At 43.3% G+C, this 23,806-nt stretch overlaps 1 protein-coding gene across 1 annotated transcript; it reads right to left on the minus strand.

Annotated features, from left to right (window-relative positions):
* Window positions 1-16,917: 16,917 nt before the first annotated feature.
* On the minus strand, window positions 16,918-21,243 carry LOC144298147 (zinc finger and SCAN domain-containing protein 5B-like). Its single transcript, XM_077873058.1, has 4 exons — window positions 20,821-21,243; window positions 18,757-18,966; window positions 18,141-18,285; window positions 16,918-17,825 (listed from the first exon to the last, which is right to left on the minus strand). Exons 1-4 carry the CDS (start codon window positions 21,166-21,168, stop codon window positions 17,107-17,109), a joined length of 1,422 nt encoding a protein of 473 aa, XP_077729184.1. The 5' UTR covers window positions 21,169-21,243; the 3' UTR covers window positions 16,918-17,106.
* Window positions 21,244-23,806: the final 2,563 nt, after the last annotated feature.

The raw sequence follows: 23,806 nt of genomic DNA on the forward strand, positions 1-23,806 counted from the left end.
AATATGACAGTGATCATATTTGCAGGCAAGATCCACTGGTGGTGGATGCTGTAATTGGAGGGCAAATGTTTGAGGAGAAATAGGACATTTGCATAATCTCCAACTATCTCCCCCAGGACATTCATTAATTACAAAGAGGAAATAGTTACTGGACTGTGGAGAATCCTGGCAGACACCACCTTAACCAAATGATCAAAGTTAACATCTTGAATAATGAAACACATCAATATCCCTGACAACATGTGCAGAGAAGGGCATAGCACCACTTCTGTGGAGTTCCTACCCAAAATACTTAACCTCAGCATAATCGTGAGACATCTTCAGACAAGCTTTGATCAAGAGATATCCTTCAGAATATCTGATCAGGGCTCTTCTTCAAAAGGGTCAATGTCATGAAAGATTGACTAACTCAGCCATGAGTTCTAAGGACTAATGGCAAGAGTGCGGAGATGTGATGACTTAGGACAATGTGGGATCCTGGATTGGATCCTCAAATAGAAAAGGGACATTTGTGGGGAAACCAGTGAAATTGGAATAGGGCCTGGGGGTACCTGAGTAGCTCAGTGGTCATGATCCTGGGGTCCTGGGATCAAGTCCCACATCAGGCTCCCCACAGGGAGCCTGCTTCTCCCTCTGTCTATGTCTCTGTCTCTCTCTTTGTGTCACTCATGAATGAATAAATAAAATATTGGGGGAAAAAAAGGAATAGGGCCTGTAATTTAGGTAGTAGTTTTGTAATGGTGTTAAGGTCCTGGCTTTGATCTCTGTGCTATGGTTGGGTAAGATGGTAACATTAAGGGAAGTTGGCAGAAGGGTATTTGGGAACTCTAGTTTGTGACTTTTCTTTTCTTTGTTTTTTTTTTTTTTAAGATTTTATTTATTCATGAGAGACAGAGAGACAGGCAGAGACACAGGCAGAGGGAGAAGCAGACTCCATGCAGGGAGCCTGACGTGGGACTCGATCCCAGGACTCTGGGATCACGCCGAGTCGAAGGCAGATGCTCAACCACTGAGCCACCCAGGCGTCCCTGTGACTTTTCTTTACGTCTAAAATTATTTCAAAATAAAGTTTAAAAAATCAATTAGTTGCTCTACAGAAATCTCCCATCTTGGTTAAGGGCAGCCTCAATCATCCAGCTACAAAAATATTAAATGAAATGAAATGAAAAAATAAAATAAAACTATAGGAGTCTTTCTTCACTTCTCTCTTTAGCCCTAACCCTGGTTCCCGCCCAGTCTAGTCTTCATTAGGAGCAAGATTGATCATTTAACCACACACACGCACACACACACACCTAAATATGACATTCCCTTTCTGACAGTTTCCTTTGGTACTTTGAATATCCACATCCTAATCTGACCCCCAAGAGCTCCTGTGTGTTGGTTTCTGTACTTGTAACAGTCCCCACTTACCATGCTCCAGACACACAGGCTTCTCTCAGATCTATGAAAGGACCCAGTGTCTTTCTGCCCCAGGGCCTTTGCATGTATCATTCCCCCCACCTGAACCATCTCCCTAACTCTGGCTGGCTAGCTCCTACCCATCTCCCTTCAAATGTCACTTATCCAGAGAGGCCTTCTCTCAATGGCCACACTGGAATGTGCTTATTTGTGTAACATGAGAATTCTGTGAAGATGAGAATATGTTTATCTTTTTCATCCACTGCATTTCCAGCATCGAGCATAGGAAACAGACCAGGAACTCAATGAATATTTGTGGAGCAAATGAGGCAAGAGGAATTCAGCTATGTGATGAAACTCAAGGATTCTTTCCAATATGTTGTGTCCTTACATCATAAAGATCTGGGGTAGTGCTAGAAGTCTGTGACCAGGGGATTCCTGGGTGGCTCAGCGGTTGAACATCTGCCTTTGGCCCAGGTATGATGTTGGAGACCCAGGATCAAGTCCCACATCGGGCCCCTTGCATGGAGCCTGCTTCTCCCTCTGCCTGTGCCTCTGCCTCTCTCTGTGTGTCTATCATGAATAAATAAATAAAATATTTAAAAAAAGAAGTCTGTGACCATAATAAAGTAAATTCCCAGGCACTAAGCAAACATAGCCACATCGGTGATACATAGAAATCCGAGGGACTGAAGATTCTTATGATGCCCATTGGTCCAATGAGGACAGTCAGGCTTATTCAAACAGTGTCTCAAAAAAAAAAAAACAAAAAAAAAAAAAACAGTGTCTCCCTGCCAAAGTCACAAAGAGCCCGTGACAAAGCCAGGGCTCAGACTGAAGTCAGTCTTCAAGGCAGGGGCTGTGATAAAGCTGTAGGGCTACAGGACTCACCCATTCCCCATCTCCACCTGGGAAGAGAGAGCCGAGCATGTCTACACCTGACACAAGCAGGAGGAGTATGCTCGGGCTTTGGGCTTTGGGAGGCTATCTGGAGCCAGCCATGGGGTCCTGCCTGTTGTAAGCAGAAAGGAAGGGGGGATGGAGAGTGGGGGCCGACATCACCTTCACGGGGAATACAGGCTTCCGCCAGTCCCAGGAAAAGCAGAATTAGCAGAGGCATCCTCAGAAACAGCTCGCATCTGCGCATAGCGGGGCAGGATCTGAGATGGACGTTCTCCCTCCAAGAGAAACAGGACTCTGGTCACCCGCTGTCCTCCCAGACTCCCAGAGCCAACCTAACTGCCCACGCATGCCCTCTAGTTGGCCTGGAGGTTGGCAGGCACCCAGCCCTGTGCCCCTGCCGCTGAGCTGCTGATGCAGGAGCCACTCTTCCTGCCACCGACATTGCTTATTTATCTTAAAGAAACATCATAGATAAAATGCTGAGCATGATACTTGCTATCCTATGACCAGTAGGCCAAATCCTGCCCATCTCCTGTTATTGTAGGGCCCATGAGCTAAGAGTGTTTTCTTATAGTTTTAAACAGTTGGTGGAGGGAAGACAAAAGAATATTTCATGGCAAGTGGAATTCTAGCGTCTACAAAGAACATTTTATTGGAACGCAGCCCATTGGTTTTTGTAGTGCTGCAGGAGCTTTCTGCTCCAACAGCAGAGCTGAGTAGCTGTGATAGCGATCATCTGACCCACAAAACCTAAAATATTCACAATTGGATTCTACCAGTTTGTCTACTGCATCCTGGGCAAATTGTAAGTTCTGAAAACAACAAAGCAAATAAAAACACCTGTCATATTTCTGCTTGGAGATAAATATTTTCACTTTCTTGTGCATTTATGTGTCCCTAACACTGACTGGTTCTGTGCCCTGAAAAAGTTACTCAACCACCTCGTGCCTCAGCTTCTTCATCTGTAAAATGGGGATAATGGTATTTTCAACCTCATCAGTTGTTGAAAAGATCAGTTGGGTATATATATCTATAAAGCACATGGAACAGTGCAGATACTCTATATATATGTATATCAAGAATAAATATATGTACATATGATTATACATACACTTAATACATGATATGTGATATCTCATGCATGCATTTTTTAAAAGAATTTATTTATTTTAGAGAGAGCATGTGAACCAGGGGAGGGGCAGAAGGAGAGGCAAAGAGAGAGAGAATCCCAAGCAGATCCTGTGCTGGACACAGAGCCCAATGGGGGCTGGATCTCACGACCCCAAGATCATAACTTGGGCTGAAACCAAGAGTCTGACACCCAACTGAGCCACCCATTTGCCCGATACATGCATATCTTAAGTGATCATTTCATGGGTACAGAATTTAAAGTGCTTTATTCTTTATGCACAATGTATACTGAACATTTCTCCAAGACTTCAAATATTCATTAACCATAAGGTGTTATAAGCAAAGCTTTAAATTTTTTTCATCATAAAAATAAAGCATATTATAAATAGATGGGACAGAGGGGGTTTTAAGGCAGTGAAACTATTCAGTAATATACTGTAGTGGTGGATACATGACACATTTGTCAAAATCCATGGAACTGTACAAGGACTGAACCTTAATGTAACCATAGAGTTTAGTTAATCGTAAAGTATTGCTATTCAATCATCAATTGTAACAAATGTGCCAAATTAATGTAAGATATTAATAATAGGGGAAACTTGGGAAGCCTGGATGGCTCAGTGGTTGAGCATCTGCCTTTGGCTCAGGTCATGATCCTGGGTTCCTAGGATCTAGTCCTGCATTTTGGGCTCTCTCTGCCTGTGTCTCTACCTCTCTCTGTGTGTCTCTCATGAATAAATAAATAAAATCTTAAAAAAATAATAATAGAAGAAACTATGTGTCAGAGATGGAGGTGACAGCAATTTGGGGAGGGCCCCTTTTTTGCTTGCAGATGGCTGCCTTATTATGTCCTCACCTGGCAGGGAGCAGAGCCTTCCTGTCTCTTCTTATGAATGCACTGATTCCATACATGAGGGCTCTGCCCTCATGACCTAATCATCTCCCAAAGTCCTAACCTCCTAATGCCATTCCACTGAGGATTAGGATTTCAACGCATGAATTTGGGGAGGGTACACTTGGTCCATAGCACATACAAATATTCAGAGCAGGATTGTTTGCCATCACCAAAAAGTAGAACCAACCCAAATGTCCACTAATGGATGAATGGATAAGCAAATATGGTCTGTCCAAATCCTGGGATGTTATTTAACTATGAAGGTAATGGAGTACCAACACATATACAACATGAATACACCTTGAAAACATCATGCTCAGTGAAAGCAGCCAGCATAGGAGACCACACATTCTATGACTCCATTCATATAAACATCTGGAATGGGTAAATCCAGGGACAGAAAATATGGTGGTCATCACCAGGGGTGGGGCATAAGTTCTTAATGATAATGGGATCTCCTTTGGGATGATGAAATTTTAGCACATTGTGAATGTGCTAAATGTCACTGTATTGTATACTTAAAATAATTGACTTTACAGTTTGGCTCAAGATCTCAGGGTCCTGGGATAGAGTCCCATGTCAGGCTCCTTGCTCAGTGGGGAGTCTGCTTCTCCTTCTGCCTCTCCCTCCACTCATGTTCTCTCTCTCTCTAATAAATAAATTATATCTTAAAAAGAATAATTGACTTTTTGTTAGGTAAATTTTATCCCAACTAAAAAACATTTTAAACATGGAAAAATACATTAAAGGCTTCTCAAAATAACAATCAAATATACTCCTGTATTATAAGAAGAAGTACAAGCACAGTAACAGCTCATATTAAAACTAACCCAATTTAAAAATTAAACCAGCCCCGGGACCACCCGCCCCTCCCAGCTCTCTGCAGAGAAATTAATGAAAAACCAGTCCAATCCTTCCATGTAGTTCCTGGAGCCATCCCAGGGCTTGATCACAGTGGGAGAGATGAACATCGTGTCCCCAGCACAGAGGCCATCACTCCCACGGAGCAGCACCCACACAGGTGGTCGCAGCCTGAGCTGGTGTGACCTGCTTGGCCACATTCACGGTTATCTCACCAGGGCGGTCTGGCTTCCTTCTCCCAACCTCCAAAGAATCGCAAGCCAAAGATTAGGCCCTGGAATGACAGTCCACTTCCTGGGCTCTGGCTGGTTCTCTGCTCAGTTTTTGCACAGCTGACCCGGATGGAGGGTCTAGTGGAGTCTCTTTTACCCCACTGAACATGTGAGAGGACAATGAGTTTAAGAGATTTGCCCAGAAGGGACTTACAACATGAAATGGGAATGAGCCAGACTATGGAATCAAACGTCATCTCCTCCACCTCCTGGCTCTGTGAAGTTGGAAAAATTATTTCTCCTTTTTGGTCCTTGATTTTTGGAGAAGTAGAAATGGAGACATGACAAGAATAGCTAATACTTTAGAGAGCACTGGCTATAAACACAATGCCCTTCTAAATGCCTTGGCATCTAGTAACTCCTACAACCCTACAAAATAGAAACCATATGAGCCCCGTTTTAAGATGAGTAAACTAAGACCCAGAAAGTGAAAGTTCAACACAAAATCACATACTGGTAATTGGCAGGACTGGGTTTTGAAACAGAGCATTTGAATATGTATTGCACACTCTAACACCTGAAATGACGGCCAATGGAAGAAGAAAAATGTGCTTTTACTTTGCTTTCATTTTAACTCGTTTAATTTAAATAACTTCATATGTTAGTGACTACCATTTTGGATGGCCCTGCTCTAAACCATGACCCTAAGCTGCCTCTCAGTCTTGTCAGACTATCTGTCCTGTGAGTTGTTGTGAACCTGAAGACAGAACCATGTAAGTAAGGTATCCTGTTTGCACCAAGTAGTCCAGTGTTGAGAATGCACCATGTTTAGCTCTGAAGAGTTTATATTCTAATGTAGGAAGACTTCAGCTGCTGTCATTGTTGCAAGAAGGTAAATAAAATAGGGTCATGTGGCAGAGAGTGAGGGTGTTGGGATAATGCTTTAGCCTGGGATTGTCCTAGAAGACCTCACCAATGTGGTGCCTCGGGTTTAGGTCTGAATGGGTGATGATCTGGGGCAGGACTCTCTTGGATACAGCTTGTGCAAAGCCTCAGAGGCAGAAAAGAGTGGAAAGAATTTAAAGCACAGGCAAGACCTGGAAACCCACACTTTTTCATTAGCCTCTGGTGTCTCTTCTGCAGGACGCTATGTCCAAATGATGCATTTTAGAAAAAATTGCCCTCGGCAAATTAGAAGGGGCAAAATTCCTTATGGTATTGCTTGCTTCTGCAAACCAAAAATGAACTAAATCAAGAGCCAAAGGCTAGTAGAAAATGTTCTAAAGATTTATTTTTGTTTACTTATTTGTTTGCTTCACTGCTGACAGAAATGACTGAATTTTAAAACAGTCCATGAGTTTTTGAGGCCTTAATTTAAAAACTTTCTTCCAGGGGCACCTGGGTGGCTCAGTGATTGAGCATCTGCCTTTAGATCAGGTCATGATCCCGGGGTCCTGGGATTGAGTCCTGCATCAGACTCCCCATAGGGAGCCTGCTTCTCCCTCTGCATGTGTCTCTTCCTCTCTCTGTGTGTCTCTTGTGAATAAATAAATAAAATCTTAAAAAAAAAACAAAACTTTCTTCCAGATGAACAATGATCTCAATCAAATGGAGTACCTTCACTGAATGTGGTTCACAGAATGTTCTCCTTGAACAACCAACACACATGTGCACCTCCACAGTAGGTAGGAGGACACAGGATTCTTAAATATGTTAAAAAGCCCTAAGATATCATTTTAAATATTTATTAATATTCATATTTATTTATGATATTTTGTGACCCAAAGTCACCAAACCAGTCGGTGGAAGAGATAGGATTCGAACCTGCACTCTAGTTTCAGAGCAACTGCTTGACACACCCAAATCCCAAAAAAGAAAATCCTTATAAAAATGTTCTTAGGCCCCGAACATGTGAATTTTCAGGCACTAAAAGTTTGAATGTATATGTCCTCATGAATTTCACACGTTCTTCTCACAGACAGGAAGTGCAGAGGGTAAATCTGAAGATGGATGGAGGAGAGGCCTGTGATAACCAGACACCAGATCTGAAAGAGAATGTTAGCTGAACTGTGAGGATGAAGACCCCAGGGGAACTATCTGAGAACGAAGCAGGAGGGAGAGGGCAGAGACAGAAGTGCAGGGTGGAGGGGCACATGGGTGGCTCAGTGGTTGAGCATCTGCCTTTGGCTCAGGTTGTGATCCCAGAGTCCTGGGATTGAGTCCCGCATTGGGCTCCCTGCAGGGAGCCCACTTCTGCTTGTGTCTCTGCCTCTCTCTTTGTGTCGCTCATGAATAAATAAATAAATAAATAAATAAATAAATAAATAAATAAATAAATAAATAAAATCTTTAAAAAAGTACGGGGTGGGGAGATCTGATGTTGCTCCAGTTACCTATTACCAAGTAACATGTCACCCCCAAAACTCAGTGACTCAAAACAACAATAGTTGAATATCTGTTGTGGTTTCTGAGGATCAGGAGTATGGGGAGGACCCCCCTCATGGTTCTGGCTCATGGTCTTTCACACAGTGGCTGGAACAGCTGGGGCTGGCCACCACCTCTCTCTCCATGCCGTCTTAGGGCATGTCCATGTGGAATGGGCTGGTTGGGACCTCCTCACATTTGTTCTGTTGTCCTGAGGTCAGCTCAGCCCTTCAGTTCAAGTTAGGAAGAGGATGTATTATCCTAGCTGCCACGTTGTGTTGGATGCAAGCAAATCACCTCCCTGCCAGACACAAGAAGAGGGAAATCAGATCCACTTCTCCACCAGGAACTGGCTAGTTTAGAACACACGAGGTGGGAGAGAGTGCCATGACCGTCTTTGAAAACCAAAGCACATGTGTTGGTCTGTCTGTCACTTCCATTCAACCAACGGTGAGGTCTTCACAGGTAGGCACTCTCTGATTTCTACCAGTCTCCCCAGTGTCCACACGGGTCTAGAACATGGTAGGCAGGTGCTTGTATGTGTTGAAGGCTAGTTAGGTGGCCCAACGGGGAACCTGTCACACCCTAGGGAAGGCACCAAGGGGCAGATGGGGGCAAAGCTCTGGAAGCCTGCCAGAGGCTTGCAGGGTCTCCGGGGCCTGTGTCCAGGAAGATCAGGCTGTCAGTAAGGGAGGGACAGGGGCAGAAGGCAAAGGCAGCCCGCTTGCCCATCAGGTGAGGACAGTGGGCGTCTAGTTTGTGCATAGCAGTGAGCTGTCGGTACAGAAGGGACTGCAGCCCATGTCCCAGAAACAAGTGTTCCCTGTCCTCCTCACAACTTCTGGGAACATGGAGATCAGCCCTTGGGTTCATCTCCAATGCCCCCAGGGAGTCACTTGCTTCCAGGAGTTGTCAGGTCTCAATATCCCTCAGAACTCTGCCGCGGTCTCCATGCAGGTCATCTGTCATGACTTGGGCCACCACCTCAGTTTCCCTGGTCCCCGCTTCTCCTCCCTTTATTCTGCTCTGGTCCCTGACCCCAGTATCAGGCGATCCCACCACATTCTTGGTTATTTGGGCCCATTAATGCCTCCAGAGATGAGGGCCGAGTCTGGTGTGCATGCCCTACACATAGGTATCCTTCAGACCCCAAGCCTCTCCCTGGACGCCCTGCAGACCTACTGACCCCTAACAATGAGCACTTAACTTCCCCCCATACCCATTGCTCATCTTGTGTCTCCTTTGGGAGGAACCCCAAAGCAGCCAGTTTGCTTTCCTCTACCATCTGCTACAGATGAGCCATCGGGACACCTGCTCATATTTGCATCGTGCATTTATATCTATATATCTCCATGCAGACATGTGCACACATATATTTATGTATGATGTATGTATGTATCTATAAACACGCCCGTTATACATACACACAAACACATAGGAAAAAAATATCGGGAGGACACTCTAAATATTAAAACCGCTTGTCTAAGGGATCCCTGGGTGGCTCAGCGGTTTAGTGCCTGCCTTTGGCCCAGGGCACAATCCTGGAGTCCTGGGATCGAGTCCCGTGTCGGGCTCCCAGCATGGAGCCTGCTTCTCCCTCTGCCTTTGTCTCTGTTTCTCTCTCTCTATCATGAATAAATAAATAAAATCTTAAAAAAAAAAAAAAGGGATCCCTGGGTGGCGCAGCGGTTTGGCGCCTGCCTTTGGCCCAGGGCGCGATCCTGGAGACCCGGGATCGAATCCCACATCGGGCTCCCGGTGCATGGAGCCTGCCTATGTCTCTGCCTCTCTCTCTCTATCATAAATAAATAAAATTAAAAAAAAAAAAAAAAAAGTTTGCTTCTACATGGTGGGATTATGGGTGGCTTATTCTTCATTACTCCTTTTTTCAAATATTTCAATAAACATATATTTATTATTTTCATAATCAGAAGCTAACAATGATCATTGTTTTTTAAATAAGCATTTGAAAGAAAACAGGCCACCCTGGAGGCTAGCAATTGACAATGTTTTCCAGACCTTCAGAATGTACTTTCTGATGCCAATTTAGCACCACAACTGGCAGAAAGTGAGCCTCACGCCCTGGGACTCATTAAAATCGCCTTAACAACCCTCATGGGGACCCTGAAAGTAGAGGAAGCTGAGTTCTTCACCTTTGGGGCAGCTGTGTAATTACGATGGCTCATTCAACGCATCCAGAGGCTGGCAGGAAAACAGCTTCTTCTTCTTTTTTTAAAATCTTTTTAGGGATAGGAGAGCAGTGTTGAGATGCCAAAGGGAAAACCTCTTGGGCCACAGGCAAGAGAGCGTTGGGAATAAATAAATTTGAACTCATCCCGGGATTAAAACTTTGAAATAGCAAAGAGAATTACCTCGGGCTGCAGTTAGGCAGTTCGCACCTGTGAATGCTGAGGCTGTTTTTGTTTTGCTCCGTTTGTGTTTGCTGCTGACGGGGCTGCTGGCTGGAGTTTCTGATTCTCTGAGGCCAGAGGTCACAGTGATCTCTCCCTCTGGTCAGCTTCCCTTCCCTGTTTCCCACCCCAGTTTCCTGAGGTGATCTTGATCACACTCACATTTACATACATGTTTGTGTATTTTTTTCACTAGTTAGTCATCAAAAGCTTTTTTTTTTTTTTTAAAGCTTTTAAACAAAAGAAAAATATCTTTGCTGTTTCCAAAGGCAGCAGCTTTAAAAACGCAGAAGAAGCTCAAATCTCCCTGCCCATTACCCCTGCTATTCCCTCCCCACCGTAGCCCTGTTTTCATAACTCAATTATACCTAAATAAAATTGTAAATACACACACACATACACACACATACACACACATGTAGATATTAGAGGTTGGGGGGAGGAAGAGGGAGAGAGAATCTTATGCATGCTCTGCGTGCAGCTGATCTCACAACCTCAAGATCATTACCTAGCCCAAATCAAGAGTTCGATGCTTCACCAACTTAGCCACCCAGTCCCCTGCAATAAATAAATAAATAAATAAATAAATAAATAAATAAATAAATAAATAGATTTTGGTTATTTATTTGAGAGAGAATGAGAGCACAAGCAGAGGAGGGGTAGGGGGAGAGGGACAAGCATACTTCTCGCTGAGCAAGGAGCCTTATGTGGGGCTGGATCCCACAACCCTGAGGTCATGACCTGAGCTGAAATCAAGAGTCAGATGCTTAACCAATGGAGCCACCCAGGCACCTGGCCCCCCAAATATATTTTTTAAAAGTCACCTTTTTTTTTTTTTTTTGTATCAAAAAGACACCATTAACAGCATGAAAAGGCAAGCTATGGGATGGGACAAAATATTTGCAAATCATATATTTGATAAGGGGCTTGATATCCAGAATATATAAAAATTTCAACACTAAATGACAAAAGACCTGATAACCAAATTACAAACTGGGCAAGGAAGGGCACCTGGGTGGCTCAGTGGCTGAGAGTCTGCCTTTGGCTTGGGTCGTGATCTTGGTGTCCTGGGATCCAGTCCCGCATCTGTTCCCTCTGCTTCTCCTTCTTCCTCTGCCTATGTCTCTGTATTTATTCTCATGAATAAATAATTTTTTTTAAATCTTAAAAAAAAAGAATACCCTGGACAAAGGACCTCAACAGACTTTTCTCCAAAGAAGATAAAAATAGCTAGTAAGCACATGAAAAGATGTTCAGTGTCACGAATCATTAGGGAAGTGTAATCCATCACCACAACAAGATACCACCTCACACCATCACTAGAAAAAAATTTTAAGAACCCAAACAAAACAGAAAATAACAGGTATTGACCAAAAGGTTAAATTTAGAACCCTGGTGCCCTGTCAGTGCGCAAGGAACATAACATTGAACGATATGGAAAAGATTACATACAATCCAGTAATTTTGCTTCAGGTATGTACCTTAAAGAATTGAAAGCCGGGGGCAGCCCGGGTGGCTCAGTGGTTTAGTGCTGCCTTTAGCCCAGGGCATGATCCTGGAGACACCAGATTGAGTCCCATGTCAGGCTCCCAGCATGGAGCCTGTTTCTCCCTCTGCCCCTGTCTCTGCCTCTCTCTCTCTCTCTGTCTCTCATGAATAAATAAATAAAATCTTTAAAAAAAAAAAAGAATTGAAAGCAGGGACTCAAACAGATATTTGTACCTATTTATTTATTTATTTATTTTTATGGTGAAAAAATTTATACTTAGATTTATAGCCGGCTGGACTCAGTTTAGATGATCCCAATTTTGTTGGCAACATCCAAAGCATCATAGTCAGGAGCCAGTCGAACATATGCTTTCTTCTCTCCATCAGGCCTGATCAAGGTGTTGACCTTGGCCACATCAATGTCATAGAGCTTCACAGCCTGTTTGATCTGGTGCTTATTGACCTTGACATCCACAATGAACACAAGTGTGTTGTTGTCTTCTATTTTCTTCACGGCTGACTCAGTAGTTAAGGGGAACTTGATGATGGCATAGTGATCAAGCTTGTTTCTCCTGGGGGCGCTCTTTCAAGGATATTTGGGCTGCCTTCGGAGAAGCAGGGTCTTGGGTCGTCGGAATGTAGGTGACGTGCGATCTTCTTTTTTTTTTTTGTGACTGTGCACGCCTTTCAGCACCGCTTTCTTAGCTTTCAAAGCCCATTTGCTTTGGCTTCGGCTTTGGGAGGAGCAGGGGCTTCCTTCTTCGCCTTCGGCGCCATCTTCGTGAAAGGGCCCCATATTTATTTTTATTTTATTTTTTTATAATGGATTTTTCATTTGTATTTTATCTTTAAGATTTTATTTATTTATTTATTTATTTATTTATTTATTTATTTATTTAAAGATTTTATTTATTTATTCATAGAGACACACAGAGAGAATGAGAGGCAGAGACACAGGCAGAGGGAGAAGCAGGCTCCATGCAGGGAGCCGGACGTGGGACTCGATCCCGGGACTCCAGGATCATGCCCTGGGCTGAAGGCCGCCCTAAACCTCTAAGCTGGGCTGTCAGTACCACCATATTTATAACAAGTGTTATTCCTAGCGGCGGGAAAGTAGAAACAACCCACGTGACCATCTGTGGACAAAGGAATTAAAAAAAAAATGTGGGTTATCTATACAATGTAATATTTTTCAGCCTCATGGCCCAACACAGATGAACGCTGAGGATGTTCTGCTCAGTGATGTGAGCCAAACTGTAAAGCTGTTGTCTAACGGATACAGAATTTCTGGTTTGCAAGATGAGAATAATTCTGGAGGATGGTTGCATAACAATGTGAGTGTACTTAGAATGCTACTGAACTGGACCCTGAAACGTGGTTAAGATGGTCAATTTTATGTTGTGTTTTACTACAATAAAATTTTTTGAAAAAAATATACATTCGTTTGAACCAAAATTTCATTTTTCTGTTAGTTTTTTTGTTTGGTTTTGTTTGTGTGTGTGTGTGTGTGGAATAATTAACATGGAGGTAGAAGATGGTCTGGGAACATTCCTGCCTCTCAGTGTTGTATCCCTGCTATCTTTGGCCAAAATTAGTAAGCTCAGAATCTTTTCCTCTATAGCATTCCACCCATTTTTTTTTCCACCTATTTTATTGAACACTTGAATATGATCAAGATAAATATTTTTTTTTTCATTTTTCCTCTTTATCATCTGTTGTCTCTGAACCTTTAAGAAATTCTTTCTGAGTGGTGCCTGGTGGCTCACTCTGTTGAGCATCTGCCTTCCGCTGGGTTCATGATCCTGGGGTCCTGGGATGGAGCCCCACATTGGACTCCCTGCTCAGCGGAATGCTGGCTTCCCTCTCTCCCTCTGCCTACCTTTCCCTCTGCGTTTGCTCTCTCTCTCATTCTGTGAAATAAATAAAGTCTTACAATTTTTTTTTTCTGACATTAGGAGAGATGAGAAAATAGCTTAGCAGTTTATCCTAGAATGTGTTGCAATTAAAAATATGGAGAATAACGATAATTTCAGTCTCATAAAATCGCATAAATAAGTAAAACAAGTTATAATCTAATTAGAAGATCATTATTAGTAATCACAATTTTATCACTGTAATACGTTGGGGTTAATAAAAACAACTTGTATAACAAAATATTTCATGATGAAATTTTCCCCCAAAATTTTTATTTAAATTCTAGATAGCAAAAAAAAAAAAAAAAAAAAAAAAAATTCTAGATAGCTCATAGTGTAATATTGGTTTTAGAAGTAGAATTTAGTGATTTATCACTTATGTTTAATACCCAGGGCTCATCACAAGTGCCCATCCTCAATGCCCATCCCCCATTTAGCCCATCTCCCTCCCTCCATCATCAGGATGAAATCTAGTATACAATTCTAGTAAGGGAAAAAAGCTCAGGATTATGTGAACTACCAGATGAGGGGTCATATTTAGCTCCACACTAACAGCAGAAAAAATTATTTTTTTTTGAAAAAAATTTTTTTTAAAGAGATATTCATTTGTTGGTAATCAGAAAAACATTTCTTTGTTGAAGCCCTGGTTATTTTAAATATTGTAGAGAAATGAATGAGCACCTGTTAGACGGTCTTTGCTGCCATCTCCTGGGCATTGCCATAATTAATATACAAATTGACCCTAAAATCGATTTAAAACGTTCAAAATAACAATAACCAAGACGTGTTTGGTAAAGGTGCTACCAGCTTGGACTTAAGTCACTTTGCTCTATGGAAAACCGGGACCAGCAAAGGGATGCTGCCTTATGTTCTGCTCATGCCATACAAATATGTCACAACGGAGCCATCCTCTTGGTGGCTGTTGGTGCTGCTGCCTGTTATAAGGAGTGAACAAAGGATCCCTGGGTGGCGCAGCGGTTTAGCGCCTGCCGTTGGCCCAGGGCGCGGTCCTGGAGACCTGGGATCAAATCCCACGTCGGCTCCCGGTGCATGGGGCCTGCTTCTCCCTCTGCCTGTGTGTGTCTCTGCCTCTCTCTCTCTCTGTGTGACTATCATAAATAAATAAAAATAAAATAAAAACTTAAAAAAAAAAAAGGAGTGAATAAAAATCGGGATCCTCTTCTCAGACCTGGGACCCCCTCGAGGAAGAAATCTTGTTTTCTTTAATGTCAGTGACAGGAGATAATCTCTCATCACACCATCTCACTTTGCTAACCTTCCAACATTTAAAAATTTTGCCTTACTCAGTGTCATAAACCTCTACCCAGTTTGTGTCTTGCCAATGCACCATTGGGTGGAGGCAACCTTATTGCGTCCACTGGTGGACATAGATTGCCACTGAGAAATCTTTCTGGAATATTCCTGTTAGTTCTGGGACTAATTTGGTGCCCAGGATTCTCTCATGAGTTCTTCTATGATCCTATGGACATGAAAGCACCATGCTGCCATTCCTACCCGAGATATTGCAACTTTTCTGAGGGAGCTATGTTCTTCGGACATTTTTTTCCCAAATACTTTATTTATTCATGAGAGACACAGAAAGAAGCAGAGACATAGGCAGAGGGAGAAGCAGGATCCCTGAGGGGAGCCCGATGTGGGACTCAATCCCAGGACTCCAGAATCACGACCTGAGTCAAAGGCAGACAGATGCTCAACCACTGAGCTACCCACGTGCCCCTGGAATTAAAATTTTAAAAATTGCTTTTTAAAACATATCGCTACCTTTCTTGTTGACATGAGGTTTGATGATTATGGTCTTAAGAGTAAAGGATTTTTTTAAGTAGTACCTGGTATCTTTGTGAACATTTAATTTTTTCTTACTTGGAAGCAGGGCGAAGGATTGGTGACTGATAATTTATATCCGATTGATTCTGACACATCCTTCAAGTAACTGAATTAATCTTAGATATGAAGCCTTAATTTTAAAAAAAAGATTTTATTATTTATTCATAAGAGACACACAGAAAGGCAGAGACACAGGCAGAGGGAGAAGCAGGTTCCTCGCAGGGAGCCCAATGTGGAACTCGATCCCAGGACCCTGGGGATCATGCCCTGAGCCAAAGGCAGTTGCTCAACCACTGAGCCACCCAGGCGTCCCCTTAATTTTTTTAAGATATGGATGTTACATCATATATGTACAATAGAATGGGAAACTAAATGACCATCAGACACTTTTTTTGGAAGATTTTATCTATTTATTCCTGAGAGACACACAGAGAGGTAGAGAAGCAGGCTCCTCACAGGGAGCCCGATGCAGGACTCAGTCCCCAACCCTGGGATCAGGCCCTGAGCTGAAGGCAGACGTTTAATTGCTGAGCCACCCAGGCATCCTTGTCAGACATTATTTTCAGCAAATCTGGCCATACCTCTGCTTAGATTCTAAATGTCTCATTGGTCCTCACCCAGCAGTTTTGACTTTCACACTAGGGACAGCTCAACAGACCCATCCCCAGTAGGAATGGGTTCTCCAGATTAATAATCTGGGATATAATGCTGTTATAATAGTGTTTACTGGGATGAGCCACCCAGGTGCCCCGGTTTCTCTTTAATTATATACTTATTTTACTTTTGTAAAAAAAAAAAAAGTATTCAGGAACCCCTATCATCTCCAAGAAATAGAATATTGACAATAACACACATCTATGTAGATGCTCTCCTGAGAACACATCTCTCAGCCTCTTCACCTTGAGGAAACCACCATCACAAATCTTTAAAACCAAAACCAAAAATGGAACAAACAAAAAACAGGACTTTTGTAAATAGACTGTCCCCTGTGGGGAGTGACAGACTTAGAGCTTTGAAGGTTCCTGGAACCAATGGTGAGCTAAACTTGTTTTTCAAAATTTCCCAAGAGCGGAAGCATGCGTATCACTTGGGAACTTTTAAAAAAATAATTTATTTGAAAGAGAGCGAGTACAAGCAGGGGGAGGGGCAGAGGGAGAGGGAGAAGCAGATTCCCCACTAATCAGGGAGCCTGATGCAGGACTCAGTTCCAGGACCCCAAGATTATGACTGGCCTGAAGGCAGATGCCTAACAGACTGAGCCACCTAGGTGCCCCTGGATCCTATTTTACAAGGAAATAATGGATTATAGGAAGACAATCAGCAGCCACAGTTTTATAAGGAGATATTGAAAAATAAGGCTTGTCTTCATTAGAAGAATAGCAACATAAACCAAAAAGCCTAAGGACACAATGGAACATAATTAAACCGAAAATGAAAGTCACTAGGGAAGATGTTATCATTCCAAGATCCTCAGTAACATTTATGGGATCATTTATTGTGTTCCAGAAACCCTATAAGTGCTCAAGATGTCCACATGTCATTTTTACAAAGTCTGATGAATCACCATTATTAACTTCCTTCTTGGGGCAGAAGGGACTTGGACCTGATAGCGGAATCATCAATCAGGAATTCACTTTTGCATGTGTTTTTTGGTGGCGTTTAAAAGTTCCCAGCTGACGAAAGGCACAGTTGCACTCCTGGCACATATAGGGTTTTATTCCGGAGTGGGTACGTCGGTGAACGTTGAGGTTTCCTTTGTGGCTAAAAGCTTTCCCACAGTCTTCACATGGGTAAGGCCTCTCCTTAGTGTGGACTCTCCTGTGACTCCGCAGGGTGGAGTCATGAGTGAACGTCTTGAGGCAGAGGTCACAAGAGTATGGCTTCTCACCTGTGTGGATTCGCTGGTGGACTCGGAGGTCTGAAGGCTGCATGAAACCCCCAGAACAGATATCACATTTAAAAGGCCTCTCTCCTGTGTGTGTCCTCCAGTGAATGTAAAACTGAGATTTATAACGAAATCTTTTCTTACATATGCTGCATGCAGTTGGCGTTGATTCTGTGGCTTTTTCCACCACAGGATGAACTGAGTTTGATGCTGGTTGTCCCGAGGATTCTCCTTTGTCCAAATATGTGGTCCCTTCTTGAGACACATTTTGGGGAACGGAGGTTTTCTTCTGTTTTCTTCTTTTGGGATTTCTTGGACTTTTCTGAGAATCTCTTCTTTTCCTACTCTGAGTAGAAATTACTCTCTCTGAAATGTGGGTGGAAGGTATGTCAGCATCCATATTTGTAACACAGATTCCTTCCTGGAGATTCTTCTCATCCTCTGCCCTCATGGAATCTGTTGAAGGAAGGGTTAACACACAACACTTAATGAAGAGTATTTTCTTTTCTTTTCTTTTTTTTTGTTTTTTTAAGAGTATTTTCAATGATACCACTGAACCAAACACTGCTGTGGGCTGAGAACTTCCCATCATCCAACAAACCTGGGATAGGATCGTATATAGGACACTGTGGAAAGTCAGTGATGGAGAAGGCTTGGTCTTTCAGAGCCCCCTCCCCCTAAGAGATGTCAATGCTTGATTCCCAACCCCCTCCCCTGACCCAGCATACAAAGAGTCACTAGCTCCTCTGAATCCCCAGTTCCCATGCTCACCATGACCCTTCAGAAGCTGAGGCTCTTGGGATTTCAGTATTGTCTCTTCCAGATCTTCCAGATTCTTCTCCAAGTTCTCCTTGGGTCTCAGACCCTCCAGTACACCTTTTCCAGGAATGGTCTCGGGCAGGAGAACGTTCTGTCCCTGATAATGGACAGACAGCCAAGTGTAGTTACCAACGTGTCTAATTTGGGATGTGGAAAGCTCTTGTCTCTTCTTTATCTTACCCATCTCCTAAATCTAGGACATTAATTTTCTCAATAATGCTGTGCTGCATATGTGCCCAGACTTCCCTTGGGCCACTCGTGACTCCCTGTCAGTCAGTACCCACCTCACCTTTAAATAACATCCACACATGGCAGTGTTTATACTTAATTATCTAAGTGTACCTCCTCAAGTTATCCAGCTTCCCCTGCCCAACTCTGCAAGCAAGGTGGCTCAAGGTCCAGGTGTCCCTACCCATTACTACTGATATTTTGGTTGGATGATGGATTCCTTGTTGTGGGGCTGTCCTGTGTATTGTGGGATGATTATCAGCTTCCCTGGTTTCTACCCACTAGATGTCAATTCCATCCTCCAACCATACCTCCTTTCTGACAATCAAAAATCACTCACCTGCTGTCTTGAAAGTTCACTGATTCCAGGCAGAGTCTGCAGCTCTCTGACTTTCTGGCTGTCCTCTGGATGTATCTCACTTACAGAGGATTGGGGCTTCTTGGACAAATCTGTCACAAGGTCTGTGTCACTGTCACTGGCCTCAGCTTCAGCCATCTGAGCATCTGAATTTTGCACAAGAAATTCCTGTCCTTGTAAGGTGACTATGGTCTGTGAGGGCAAGAACCAAACAAGATAAGGGGTGCTTGGGTGGCTTAATCAGTTAAGCGACCAACTCTTAACTTTGGCTCAGGTCATGATCTCAGGTTTGTGGGATTTAGGCATCCACTGGGCTCTTGCTTAGTGAGGAGTCTGCTTGAGATTCTCTCCTCTGCCCCTCCCCCACTCACTCACTTGCACATGCTCCCTCTCTTCTCTAAAATAAACAAGATCTTAAAAAAATTTTTTTTTAATTTTTATTTATTTATGATAGGCACACAGTGAGAGAGAGAGAGGCAGAGACACAGGCAGAGGGAGAAGCAGGCTCCATGCACCGGGAGCCCGACGTGGGATTCAATCCCGGGTCTCCAGGATCGCGCCCTGGGCCAAAGGCAGGCACCAAACCGCTGCGCCACCCAGGGATCCCAAGATCTTAAAAAATTAAACAAGATCAGCCTCACTGAAACCAGAATGAAGCTCTGACATTCCCTGTATGAACCTACTAAACACTTACATTTTGTTGGAATTACTTGTGTAAAATGGCAACCTCCCAAGTTGTGACAACCAATAATGTCTCCAAACATTGTCAAATGCACCCTAGGCGGTGAAGACGTACTTTCCCCACCCCTTTGTGTTGGACATCTATTGGCCTACCCACATTATCTAATCAGCCTCAATACCTCCCCATTTTTCCCACCACCCCAACTAATACTCAGCCCTCAAACTGTCATCCTAACCACCCCTGACCTAGGCATGTGAGGTATGGTGTGGTGAAAAATCCAAAACCCTGCTCATGTGAGAATTCAGATGTTTGACTTACATCTCACTCAGCTGATCTTAAGAATTCCTTTATCATTCCAGAATAACATTTTATAGTTCCTGTAGCTATTTTTCCGCAGTGTTGTTGAAGCTTATAACTCCCATTCTCCACTTAACCCCAGAGAATTTCATCACCTACCAAGAGTGCTCAGGGAAAGGAGGATTGACTTTGGAACTAGTTCCCTCCTGTCCCCTTACAAAATTACTTCTTTATCTTACCCATCTCCTAAATCTCCATGACCAGTGCTAACCAGGTCCCATCCCTTCCTAGATCCTTCAGACCTTTGCTTTTTCTACAAAGCACACAGCCACACTCCAGCTGCCATGATGGAAGAAAATGCCCCCACGTAAGGTCTTACTTGGTTATTCTTACCTGCAAGCTATTTGGACCCTATTGGAGGGACATTTGGCAACCAGAGATTTCCTTTTGTTTTGTTATTGACTTTCACAACTCAGGAAGGTTACCATTGACATCGAGGATGTTACTAAACATTATGATGCCCAGGAAGGCGTCCAAGCAAGGGATGGTCCATTCCAGTATCACCAGTTGATTTGAGACCCGGATTGAGTTGAAAGCCTACAATCCTATTCCTTTCCTCAGCATCATCCCAGGACTCTCATTACCATGGCAACATGTTCATCATACCTCTCTGTAACCTGTAGCTACTTTACTCAAATAGGACTTTTAAGAGGGTCTCTGGTGATATCAAGAATTATAAATGTAATGTTATGGAGTGGTTTTAGGCTCCTTTCTCCTGGAATCTCTGGACTGTCCCTTACACAACTGTCCCCACAAAAGGTAGGGCAAGATGAATGATGGTAAAGTGCCTAGACTCGTGAAACCTCCCAGATGTCAAGAACCTCCCCTCTCCTCCCCGTTGTGACAGCCAGAAATGTCTCTAGACATTGCCAAGCGTCTCCTGCAGGGCAAACCATCTCCCACATGAAAACCACTGACCCAGAACAACCCCCTCATGAACTTTCCCGTCCAAGGGCACTGTGCAGCCCCCATACCAGCTCTGTTCCCATCAGGAAGGGCCTGCTCACCCATTTCTTGGGGGTCTGATTGCTTCTCAGCAGGTCCTGCAGGTCTTTGCAGCTCCGCACACCACTTTCCTTGACTAGGGCCTGAAGCTCCTGTGGCATGGAGATCATAAACTGCTCCATCACTAGTGTGTCCAGAATCTGCTCCTTGGTGTGGATATCTGGCCTCAGCCACAGGTAGCAGAGCTCACAGAGCCTCCTCAGTTCCTCCACGGGGTCTGACTTCTCCGAGCTGGTGAACGCTCTGAAGCTCACATGCCACATCTCAGAGTTGCAGTCTTGCTCTGACCTAGGGCTGCCTGGGGATTTCTCATGACCCTGACCCTCTGAAAATGCCTGGTCTGTAGACATATTTACTGCAGAATTTTCCAGTTTGACTCTGCAAACTCTCCAGAAGCTGGTGCCTAACTAAGACCTACCTAAACGGATTTACTCTGGTTTTCCTTAGCAACAGACCCTGTTTTTTCAGAAATCTGGGGGGGGGGGGGAAAAAGAATGAACCAGCTTAGTTTAACTTCTTACCACCCTCTCCCTTCCAAACTCCTCACCCAAATACTAGACACCATCCCCAACCTGTCCTGTATTTAATATTGTGGAAAGTAACCCTATTATTTTTCCAATGTTCACCTTTATATTAAAAGGTGGTTTATTTTTTTATTTTTAAATTTTATTTCTTCATGAGAGACACAGAGAGAGGCAGAGGGAGAAGCAGGCTCCATGCAGGGAGCCCAATGTGGGACCCGATTCCAGGTCTCCAGGATCACACCCAACTGCTAAGCCATCCAGGCATCCCTAAAAGGTGGTTTAAATGTCTGAATGGTCCCCTTGATTCTGAGCACTAAATGCACAGAAGTGGGCTCAGTTTTCTCATCTGTAAGTTGGGACAACATAATTCTTTACTATAAACTAAGTGTGAAGCTCCTAAATTCGAATTTAATGATCTTGGTCTTTATAAAACTTCCCATCAGGACAAGATACAAGGCAAAACTGCCTTAGTTAAAAACTCTGCAGAATTAACAGAAAAATATTTACAACCGGAGAATTTCATGTGGTGTAGCAACATTGGAAATATTAATCTAAGATTGTTCCCCAACACATTTCCTTGTTGAGCCCAGGATACAGCTTTGTTCCAGGAAAAGGAGGACTTTAAAGGATCCTAACAGGATTAAGAGATAATTTGTTACAGTGGTAAAATACACATAAAATTCACCACTTAACTCTTTTAAAGTGCACAACTTTGTGGCACTACTACATTTGCAATGCTGTGCAACCATTTCCCACTGTCCAGCTCCAGAACTTACTCATCCCATCCCAAAAGAAACCTTGTCCCCATGAGCAGGCACTGCCCCTTCCCCGCCCACCCCACCCTCAGCCCCTGGTAATCCATTAATCTTGTCTCAGTCTCTAGGGGTTACATACTTAATCTCATCCCAGAAAACTGATTTAAAATCCAATGCTTTTCAAAATTTTCAAAGAAACAAGATTTTAAGAAGAGCTTTTAGGAGGTTTTCAACCTACCGTCCAGTCCAAAGGCAAGAACCACCCTGATACTCTAGATACCCATTTTATCCCAAGAACAGTTACAGAAAGAATGCAACCCACATTTTCCTTCTAGTGAGAGGTCAGGGGTCAACCTGAGGAAGGGATGGAAGACTGGGGTGCCTTAGCACACCAGTGAGAGCCCCTAGAGAAAGGGGCTCTTATTCTGGCTGGGCTAGTCGGTTGAGGTCTTTAATTCAAGGTTTGATTATACTCACGGATAGCAAAAAACCAGCTATGTGCTTTTAAGCAACGGTACAGCAAGTTTAGAAATCAAGAGAACCACATGCCAGAAAAAATGTAAAGCTAATACATTTGCCTAAAATCCCTAAGAGTCGACTTTTGTTGTACTATTTCAGATGATTGAGGAAGCCTCCTTCAGCAGTGTTTTAATCCCATGGTTTAGGTTTAATCAGCTGTTAGGCAAGTCAATCAGCTCTTGGGAGACCATAATCCTTCTTTATGGAGGACCATAAAACCTACCTCTTACATTGAGGATAAAATAAGAGGGTGCCAAGGACATGCACATCTTTACCAGATGGAGGAACTAACATTCAGAGCTATGGTTCTCAACCAAGGGTGACTTTTGTCCCTACTCTTCTCAAACTTCGGGATATTAGGCAATGTCTGGAGACACTTTTGGTTGTCATAACCCGAGGGTGGAGGAGGATGCCGCTAAATATCCTACAATGCACAGGACAGCCTTCCAAGCCCCCTCCCCTACACAAAACAAAACAAAACAAAACAAAACAAAACAAAACAAAACCCTATCTGGCCAAAGATATCATCTGCAGTTGAAAAATCCTGGTTTAATACTAGTTCAAAGTACAAACCACACATACCACGAATGAAATCACACCACAATGGATCAAAGTTAATAATGGGGTATAAGAAGATCCCTTGCTTTCACAAGGCCTCAGAGCTAATGCCTAGGGAATATAGACCCAAATCTTCCTGGTAGCAACCTCCATCTATCCCAGGTTTCAAGCACCCTTAGATGTTCCCACCTGTAACCAACCTCCCCACCTGTAACCAACCTCATTCGTCTCTTCCTGCCTCCAGCCTCTTCCAACTGCCTTGAGCTGTAACGTCTCTGTTTATATAAAGCTAGAGAAAGTCCATACTTCCTGTTGTTACCTCATCAGCCCAAGGATTGGTTTAAGGCCATGGAATAAACCATTTTAGAGGGTCACGCGGCTTACATTTCCCATTGAAATTCCATTAAGAGAAAGAGTCATTTATTAAATAAGTCTACTTGGAAACAATATTGGTTTTCCTGGTCTGGTGAATTATTTATCATATACCTAAAGTGTTTAAAGGAGTTGGGGAATGTAGAGTGGCAAGTTTTAAGCACTTTGGGTTAAGATTTTATTTAAAATGAGCTGGCGGGCAAAGTATAAGAAATAGGCATTTAGAAAACCAAGGGTTGCATGCAAGTAGAGAAAAATAC

Source organism: Canis aureus, chromosome 1 (genome assembly GCF_053574225.1).
Source record: "Canis aureus isolate CA01 chromosome 1, VMU_Caureus_v.1.0, whole genome shotgun sequence".
Lineage (NCBI taxonomy): Eukaryota > Metazoa > Chordata > Mammalia > Carnivora > Canidae > Canis > Canis aureus.